At 39.3% G+C, this 9,959-nt stretch overlaps 1 protein-coding gene across 1 annotated transcript in view; it reads right to left on the bottom strand.

The window, feature by feature from the left end:
* Positions 1–1,075: 1,075 nt before the first annotated feature.
* Positions 1,076–9,959, bottom strand: part of PTPN12 (protein tyrosine phosphatase non-receptor type 12) — a 69,808-nt gene continuing 60,924 nt past the window's right edge. The window contains exons 13-18 of the mRNA XM_058022939.1: positions 8,947–9,902; positions 5,935–6,012; positions 4,530–4,615; positions 3,576–3,606; positions 2,960–3,076; positions 1,076–2,383 (exon numbers count right to left, since the gene is read on the bottom strand). Coding sequence (XP_057878922.1) covers positions 2,322–2,383; positions 2,960–3,076; positions 3,576–3,606; positions 4,530–4,615; positions 5,935–6,012; positions 8,947–9,902 — 1,330 coding nt within the window. The 3' untranslated portion in view covers positions 1,076–2,321. The remainder of the gene's footprint in view (positions 2,384–2,959; positions 3,077–3,575; positions 3,607–4,529; positions 4,616–5,934; positions 6,013–8,946; positions 9,903–9,959) is intronic.

The following is a 9,959-nucleotide window of genomic DNA, read 5'->3' as shown; positions in this document are numbered from 1 at the left end:
CAGCTCTGCCAAAAGAAACAGAAATCCATACTGGACAATTGCAGTTTTTTAGCAAAGGCTACAACCTTCCTCTGAGGTTTCTTCTGTGACAAACAGCCTGGAATATGATCCACATCTGTGCAAAGCAAAGAGGGGAAAAAAAATATGAACCTGGATGTCCTTTAATTAAACATAACAAAATGGCCTGTATGTAGTGCACAGATTTGGGACAGCCTTTGTTGTTAAGTGAAATTCATCTGTGAAAACCAGAAAATCTACTACCTGCACAGATTTGTGTTTTATTGGTGGACAAATATGGAAGGGATCCTTGAAAAGTACATCCAGAACATATTTGGAAATTTTCTTATTTAACTTTGTTCCCCGAATGTTCCAATGATTTGGTGCTGACAGCCCATCTTGCCTTACAAATCCACAGGAGCTCTGTAAGAGTGAAAGTCTGAGCTAATCATCTGCAACATGAGGGGAGGAAGACAAAGTTCAGGCCAGCCTTATTCTGCCAACTGCAGAACATTCCAGCTGTCTGAGCTGTTTACAAGTCAGGAATATAGTTGATATAGATTATCCCAGATGGCACATATCATTGAATTATTTATTTTTAAATGAGTAACTGCAAAACTACATCCATGGGAAGTATTTATAGTGCACACAGTTCTTTGAAAGAGCTCCCCAGCTTGGCAGTCTGTCACATGCACAAAGCACATGGTGATTAAATTCAGAGTCAGTAATTGCCAGTTCCATCCCTTCAGGGTTACAACAGAGCTGCTATCGGGCATTTGCTCTCTACCAGCAGAGACACTCAAGGTACAAGCAGCACATCAGACAATGTTCCCAACTCAAGTTCACATTCATATAGTTTCACTACCCAAAATGAACATTTTCTTCTAAACATTCTTCTTTGCTTCTCTGGCATTCTTGCTAGCCAGAACTTTTAAAGTAGTTACTAAAAATAAGGTTCTGAGTGTCAGTGTTCTGTTCAAGTATGAGATCTGTAAGCTAAGCCAGACTGCCATCCTTCACTGAGTTACACTTGGCTTTTGGATACAGTTTTCTTTCCTAACAGTAAAAACACCCAGAGTGAGATTTTTACTTTCTTTAATTTAAAGATTGTATTACAGAAAAGTTTATGTAAGGAATCCTTATAAGGATTAACTCTTGACATAATATATTGCCAAGATACAGTGTAGCTGCAAGGGCTCCAGGTGAACCTTCATATAAGTTGCTTTCTTACATACACAGTCGCTGAACAACAGAAATTGTATTCCCCATCTGTAAGAGAACACAGTGGTATTGAACAGTCCTTTTAGCAGTGTGTTCTGGTTTTCCCAAATTAGAAACACGCCCTAGTAAAACTGTGAAATCCTACTACACAGGAAGGTGATAGAGATGAACTTTCGAAAGATTGCAACTGATGAAACACTAAAATGAAAACTAAGGAGTGTTGATTATGTGAAATGGTTTCTCTTTTACTGGCAGGTCAAATATACTAAGAAACGTACAAATCTTTTTGATAATCTAATTCCAGATGAACTCAAAACACTGAAGAAACATACACAGGCTAAGAGAATTCAATACTGTTCCAAGGCACTTACTGAATCTCCGTGACCAGATGAAAACCAGAACAAATCAGGTCTGACAATTAAACAGTATATAATATAAAAATAACCTTTTGCTTACAATTTACAAAATGCATTACAATCTTAATCTCTGCTAACCTGCAATTCTGGCTGTGTGTGTCCAGCAATTTTTGTAAAAAACCCCAGAAACTATTTTCTAAAACTTCAGGGCAAATAACTTACAAATAAGGTACACAAAAAATTTAGATCATGCAGAGATTTCTTACATCTTCTGTTAATATTTTATGATTGCAACTTTATCAAATTATATACTTACTTGCCTTGTACATATACAAAATAATGCATACATGGTAATCAAATGTTAGCAAAAAGTAGTCCATAAACACAATCTGTCCAAAGTATTACTATATTAACATATGTCTACAAGCAGCGTGTAACAGGGTTAAAAGACATTAAGGCAATAATACTTGAAGTTACAAAATAAATCATATGTAATACTTTCTCCTAAGTGTAGTAAGGCAGGTAGATGGCCCCAGCAAAAGGTTGTTGTAATACTGGAATCCACTGCTGTGAACCATGTGTCAGGCTCTGCGTGGGATGCACTGCAAGGATGTACCATTGACAGTCAGATCTACACTGCCCCGTGTTAGTCGCCCCCCAGGAAAGTGGAACTCTATTTCTCTAGCTCTCAGTGGCACTTGAGTTTTCCAGTATAATTTATTGACAGTATGTCCATTGCTTCTTGGATCATGTCCATTCTGAGGGTGGCTCTCTTGGTCCCCTGGGCTTTGCACAGCGGTTACCAAAACCTAAGGAAAGAAATGCATTTAATACTTCTGTCTGCTGGGACAACACAGGCTCACAAAGGCTGGCAGCAGTCAGAAGAGCACTGAGACACAGCTTCAGCTCTTACAGAATAGAAAACAACTTTGTAATACAAGGAATGCACTCTGGCCATAGGAAATACAGATATGAAGAATTTGGATACCATTGTAGTTCAGTACTTAAACCTCACTGGAAAGTACTTTGCATTAAATACAGCATTTGTTATATTTTTTCCCCTCCTTTTCTGCATACCTAAGCTGTTATCAGGTATTATTTCTGGAAGTTTTCAAAAATTTACAAAACTACAAAAATTATAACCCATTTGACAAATTCTATATTTTATACACTTAAAGTTTTTTTCAAAGTGTAACATTCTTTAATCATTTATTCTGGGGAAAACTTCTTCAGCACTGCTGAAGAGACTAGGCAGGTTTATTTGTCTGGGTTCTGCACCTCAGTGAGTTGGAGGTGGCAGCAGTAGCAGCTATCCAAACCAGTACTGATAGCCAATCCCCTATTTAAGTCATCTAGTGATTATATTTTGAAAGAATTGTAATTACCAATATCTGTTACTTCTGCAGGAAATTCTGAAATTTGACCTCTTGTGTCAGTGGAACCAGAGAAAGGAATCTGAGGTAAAATGTCAGTTGGTGTTTTGTTGCTTCGTTCAGGACGATCTAGAAAACACACAGACCCCTCACTGTAACATCCCCTCAGTCACCACTGTGGCAATGCCACTTGTTACTACACTCCAGAAAACAACTGGCAGCAAATATTATTTACAAAAACAAAGCTTTGAAAGACAATTTCTCATTTCCTAAAAGCAAAACTTGAAAATTGTTTATGAAGTAAATGTTCAGTGACAGCAACATATTCCTGCTTTCCACATCTGGATTATTATTTTGTATTAGTTTGTATGGATACTGAAATCCCACAGAGCATCTGTTTATAGCAAAAGCTCACAGTGCCATTTAATACATCAACATAAAGGTTTCAGTTCATGTTTTTTCTAAACTAAAGGTGCATACACATCATAAGTAACAATATATTTAGTATAATATAAGTATATTTGACAATATATTTAGATACCTTCAGAGCAAACATCAAATTCAGGCAAATTGTTCAGTAGGAAAAATGTATTTTGGAAAAAAAATTAGAAAAGCTTCCACCACTTACCAGGTAGTACAGGTGAAGTTGTTTTCAAACCCTGTTAATGAGAGAGATATAAAATAATTACACAAACCACTTCCAGAAAACTAAAAGAAAGACAGAAATGTAAGATTATGAAAACATCACCAAAAATCATAATATTCATGGAAATACTAATTTACCTCTACATTTTTGACTTGACTCAACATTGATAAAAATGCTATAGTAGTTAGTATGAGAATTTACAATTAGAACCTTAGCATTTAATAAAAATTTGAAAATATGACACTGCCACTTATTTGCAAATTTAGGTAGATTGGTTCTCACACTACATTTACAGTGCCTGAAAATTCACATGTCTTTTTTGTCATATTTTTAAGAGAGATATTGGGAGCACATGAAAAAGGGACAAATGTAAAAAGGACTTATGTGCTTTTAAAGTTTTGCCAACTGTTCATGCAGGATGACTCTTAGCTGGATGAGAGAAAAGTGAAATCTGATGGGCAAAAGTGGTTTAAAATAAATATGGACACAAGGAAAAACCATTTTCAGGCAGCAAAACAGGTTGCCCATAAGAAGTGTCCATCCCTGGAGGTTCTCAAGACCCAGCTGGAAAAATCTCTGGTTAGCCTGGAGCGAGGCCCTGCAGAAGTTTAGATGAGAGTCTGCTGTTCCCTTCCAGTTTGAATTGGCCTAAGATCTATTAAGGGCAGAGAGCAAGCTCCCTAAAAGCAGCAGATTTACACTCTTAAGGCCATAGTTTAACATATATTTAGGAGTGCTCCTTTTAAAAACACCGCTGACCTTGGAAAAACAGATCATTTATTGGAAAGAAAACATACTCTTCACATCAATTCAGCAGCTCAGGCAGAGGAAAACCTGGCCAGCTGTAGATGACCAACAGCTGCAACTCCTCACAAGTATGGATTTCACTTGTAGCTGCCCAGCAGAGCAGAGCAGAGCAGAGTGATGAGCACTTACAGGGGAGGCCGTTTGCTGCGGCTGTGGCTCCCGCGGCGCGCTCCGCTCCGACCGCGCCGGCCCCGCTGCCTTCAGCGACGGCGTGCCTGGGGACAAGGAACCAGCTCAGCACACTGCTCATCTCCTCAGCATGAGCCCTTCATACACACCATTACAAATGTGCTCTAAACCTCTAAACTCTTTTTATTTTTTTAAGATTAAACGCCTGTAAAAACATGAAAATCTCTTTACATGAAAAGTGCTCCAGAAAAGGCAAAATGCCACAATATAACTCAAAGCACAAGAGTACTATGCTTGCATTGTGGGTGTCATTTTGTTCCTTTGGAGGCTCCTAATCAACAGGGAATTGGCTTCATTTTCAAAAACAATTTAGAACTTCTGTTACATCAGCTGGGCAGTAATAGTATGTGTTTTACAGATCTCCTAAGTAAACATCCAAGTCAGGACAGCCACACCTGTCCTTTACTGACGTTGTGCAAAAAGACAAACAAAATGAAAGTGGTTTTAGTGATTCCAGTCCTGGAGAGAGATTTTTAAAGAAAAGAGCTTTGTTCCTTGTGTGGTCACAGAAAAGCAACAGGTCCATAATAGCCAAAGGATCACTTTGACTCTGAACTACCTATGCTTATACTGCTCAAAGAACACATTTACAAAACTTCAGCATTTTCATGCTGAAAATATTTAGATTAACTACTTGGGCAAAATTTTTTTAAATTTCAAAATGACACTAAACAAAAGTGTCAGTAAACTATATCATTTTAGCTTTTCTGGAAAGTACCAAGCATCAACGTAATTTATCACTTCATTTCAATTCATCTGTTTTGTATTCTGCCATTGCCAGCTTGATGAATGAACTATGGCAATAGGAGCACATCATCTGTGTCAGCTTTCTCTTGCAGTTACCCTTTTGACACAGTCAAAGAGTGAACTACATAAAACTTGACTAACTGGGCTTGTTCACTACATGCAGTGCAGAATGAAGTGTCATCATCTTTCCTTTGCCCAAGAAAGGGGGATCAGATAGACACAGTTCATGTGCACACCCACTCCCTACCTGGGAGCAGTAGGAACTAAAATAGCTGGGAAATTCCCTAACCACACTGCATTTTCCCACTGTATCATCTCATTTCCATACCCTGCAGACTGAAAACCAGCTTTACTAATATTGGAGTCCCCAATTACTTAAATATCATATAACACCATAGTCAGAAAATGAAAAAATAATTTCTCTGTGTTCAAGGGTGTGCAAAAGTTAAATCCCAAAATAAGCCACTGCACATGCTAGATTTCATTCCATTTTATAAATTACTCCAACAGACTAACCAAAAATCAGGGGTACTCAAATACAACACTGACATGCTCTTCACATTTCATCTCCAATTATCAGCAAACATCAAAAACTCACTCTGTTCACTTGCTACTACAAATGATTCTGGTGTTCTTTCTGGGAGCGGGGGAGAGGAATCTTCACTAGCATCAGCATCTAAATCAAATATGACATTTAGATAAGTTAAAATACATAGATTTTTCTCCTAGAATTTTAGAAGTTGATCTTTTCATATATGCAGTAATCTTAAACTTGGTATAGTATTTAAAGCAAAATAAAAATTTGCTCCAAGTATTATAAAACATTTTGGTTTACCACACTAACACTGTGGAGCAACTTCATCTACCAACATTAACTTCACATTAAGGGCATAGGATCAGTCTGTGGGTTATGCAAGCAAGAAAACAAAAACATTTTCAGTCTAAATAACAAGGAGGAAAAAAAACCCTCAGTAACTCAAATGAATACCTTTTGTTCATTCTTTCAGGTCTCAGTTTTGCTTACCAAGTCCATGCTGAGGCCCACTGGCTCCCACACCACAGTTAAACAGCCTGGTGCAAGGTTCACCAGGCCAAAGGGTAAACAGGAGCCAGAGATGGCTGCTGTTGGTGCCAGTACCACATCCTGTCCCCAGCCTGCTCCCTCTCACCTCCCAGGAGTGCACTAACACAAGCCACTCTGGCAGCAAAAGCCCCTCTCTGACCTGCTAAGAAATTTGGAGTGGTAATTAAAGGTTTAAAACAATTTAAAGTAGCTGCTGCCATAAGCAATCTCATCTGACAACTGTACTCTGCACAGGATTCAGAAATACAAAAGACAAAGACACATTTTAACTAATAAAGCCATGAAGCTTGAGCTGCCAGCATCCCCAGCTGCTGCAGGGACAGAATTCCATCAAGTTGTACAAGCCATCATTTTCCAAGTGACTTCTGAGGCCTGCTCCATCTCAAGTTTACCAAAGAGTACAAGAAAACCTTCATTAACAGAAAGGGCCTCTATAAAACCATCAAATAAAGTCACCATGGACATGCACTAACTGAAAGTGAGTTTTTAGGGTTTTGTTTCGGTGTTGTTTCTGTTGTATTGTTCTCTTTGTTTTTTTCTTTTCCTTTTGCCTCAGGGTACAACTACTTTTCACTTCATTTGAATGAAAAGGGATTTAACCGTGTGGTAAGATCCTGCACACAGCAGTTCTGGTTAGGCAATCAGGGTGCTGCTGAGTTCACAGACAAGTTTCACTGGTGATGGCAGCCACATTCCCAGCTTCAGACAGAAGAGTCCTGAGCCAGTATGAAAATGAGAAAGCCACTGTAAACAGGGTTTAGGATCACTGGGGCAAAGCCATCTAACCCTATCTTCTGGAGTGCCAGAGGGATTACAAAACCTACAGCCAGAATGTAAAATGGGAAGTGTTCACTATCAAACAAACGGAGAAGAGATACACCCTTATTAACAAGATAAGAAAAATTAATGTTAGAATTTTAATCAATTCCTGTGAAATCATCAACATACCAGCAGCGCAAGGGCTGTACTGTTATTTCAAGACGTTTCTGACACACAGTTACATAAAACAAATCTAGAGTGACATTTCTCCAATTCTTTATCATATTTATGACATATCACTTATTTTATTTGCATGTTCTTACAGCATCTACATCATGAGATGCACAGAGAAATGATAATTTCCAAACAGCAACAAACAATGATTGCTCTGGGAAAGAAGAAAAAAGTCCTGGCTAAAAGGAAAAATACAATAGCCTGCAAATCTATGAAACAGATCCAAGGAGGACTTCTTGCAAAGTTGAAATAATTATGACAAAAGGACTTTGTCAGCTTTGCAGAGCATCTTTTAAGTCACAGTGTTAAAGATATACAGGTATGTGCAAGTATTGCTCTGTGTTTACACAATCTAAACCAAAATCTATAGATCTATAGGTACAGATCACAATATCTATAGATCTATATCAAGATCTACAGAAACAGATTGTTTTAAGGCTGAAAAACAGTTCATCTCTGGATATATGACTTTTGGTGAACATTCAGTTCACAAAGCCAGAATTTTTAATTCAGCTGGTTCTGCATCTTGCATCACACTGAGCCCCATTTCACTTCAGACAATCATGAAGTCTGCACAGACTCCTGAGGTGAGGCCAACATGTCAGCAGCTCCAAGCACAGCAGTCTGAGCTGGATCCAGAGGTTCATGTTCTTCCTTCAGCTCCACAGCTTTACTTCTTGTTTTGTTGGGCTTTGCACAAGCAGCTGCCAAGGCCTGATCTCTTCTTCCCTGCTCTGTCCTCCATCTGCTCTAAGTGAGACAGCCTGACTGAAATCTGCACCTGCATGTTTTGGGACCCTTCTGCCTTCAAAAAATGATGTTCTAACTTGCAAACGTTCACAAAAAAAAAAACCTCAAAAAAGTAGTAAAATATAGAAATCCACTAAATAATTTTCAAAGTGCTAATAAAAGAATAACTTGGATTTTTAGATGAACAGCTGTATTAGCTTGTCACCCCCAGCCATGTACAGAAAAAGAGGAAAGCACAGCTAAATATTTACAACATCAGTAAAATGCAGGAGCCAAATCATGAACAACTTCAAAGACCAATGCAGTGAATGAGGTTAAATCTCCATTTTTAGGAACAGCACATCAACCAATAAGCATGAAATTGTTATGTATTTGCACAAGCCTGTTGAAAATGCTTTGACTAGTCAACCCCCAATTATTATAGACACTTCCATGAAACTGGGCATAGAGAAAAAATATGCACCAAATAATAACACAGAAACCTACAATTACATACAAACCTACAGGAATGCATTATAAATAAAGCATTAAACAAATGCTCACAATAAAGCTCACAGTACAGCTTCTGAAGCAGCTAATCATGGTCTGTAGTACTTTATACCAAAAATAGCTCACATGCAAACTGAAAGCTGTCAGGAAAAGAGCTGTGCCCTCTCTGAAGCTGCCAAACTACACTGATTAAATTTACACTTAGAAAATTGCATTGCAAAGAAATTTACGTCATCCAGCTCTACAGATGCAGCTAGATAAAGAGCAGCACTTCTGAACCTCAGTGAAACCTACCTTTGCCATCTTCAGAACATGTTACAGCTGTTAAGTCTTGCCTAGCAATAGACATTGGCAGTACTTTTCTGGCAGCAATGTTTTCAGTGTTAGTGGCAGCAGAGACCGTGGCACTTGCCGTTGACACGCTGGACGCGCTTTTGCTCGTGGCTCTGTCGAAGTCCAGCTCATCCGAGTCAGAATCATCTGCATGGAGGGGGTTAGTGAAACACAGGGGGGCTCGAACACAAACAGGAGTGTGATCAACAGGATCACTGCAAGGATGCTCAGCTGGGCTGCTGGATACCAGAGAGAGAGTCTGAACACTGTGACACAAGGCATCTGAAGACAACTCTTCAGACACGGAGGTTCTTTCAGGGCCCTGCAGTGCCCACGTGGCGTGTCCCTTTTCTGTCAGAGGCAGACGGTCTGGTCTGGGTGGGGCATCAGACACCTGCTGACTCTGCACTCCTTCTGGGGAAGGTATTAAGGCTGTGTTAGACTGTGGCACGCTGTACTCCATACATGAGTTTTGAGAAGCATCTACAAACGAATCCCCTGAAATCTGTTCCTGTGGCTTAAAGCTCTTATCAATTACACAGGATGACACAGGCTTAATTTTAATTGCATGTCCCCTGTTCAACAGGGAGTTGCCATCAAAGCTTCGTGGTCCCTCCTGCAGAGGGACCTTCTTGATCTCAAAGCTTAGGTTGCGCTCCAGCCTCTTCTCTGTGTGTTCGCTGGCTTCGTTCTTCCCTGAATGTTCTGTGGATTTATTGTAATTCTCGTTGAGGTCTGTTGAGTGCTCTGATGAAACCATGTGCAAAACTGGCTTTGGATGGTATCTGTCATTGTCCTGCCACACCGTAGTGACTGTTGGATAAGCTGATGGGGGAGATGGTGTCAGGATTGGTGGTACTGGCTGAGGCTCTGGAGGCTGCAAGATTTCTTCTTTAGCATCTCCTTCTACAAGGCAACTGCAAAACAACCAAGACACAATTGTCTAAATTTTCTGCATTTTGACAAGATTTTAG

This window comes from Melospiza georgiana, chromosome 4, assembly GCF_028018845.1.
Source record: "Melospiza georgiana isolate bMelGeo1 chromosome 4, bMelGeo1.pri, whole genome shotgun sequence".
Classification (NCBI taxonomy): Eukaryota; Metazoa; Chordata; class Aves; order Passeriformes; family Passerellidae; genus Melospiza; species Melospiza georgiana.
This window is presented reverse-complemented; position numbering and strand designations above follow the sequence as displayed.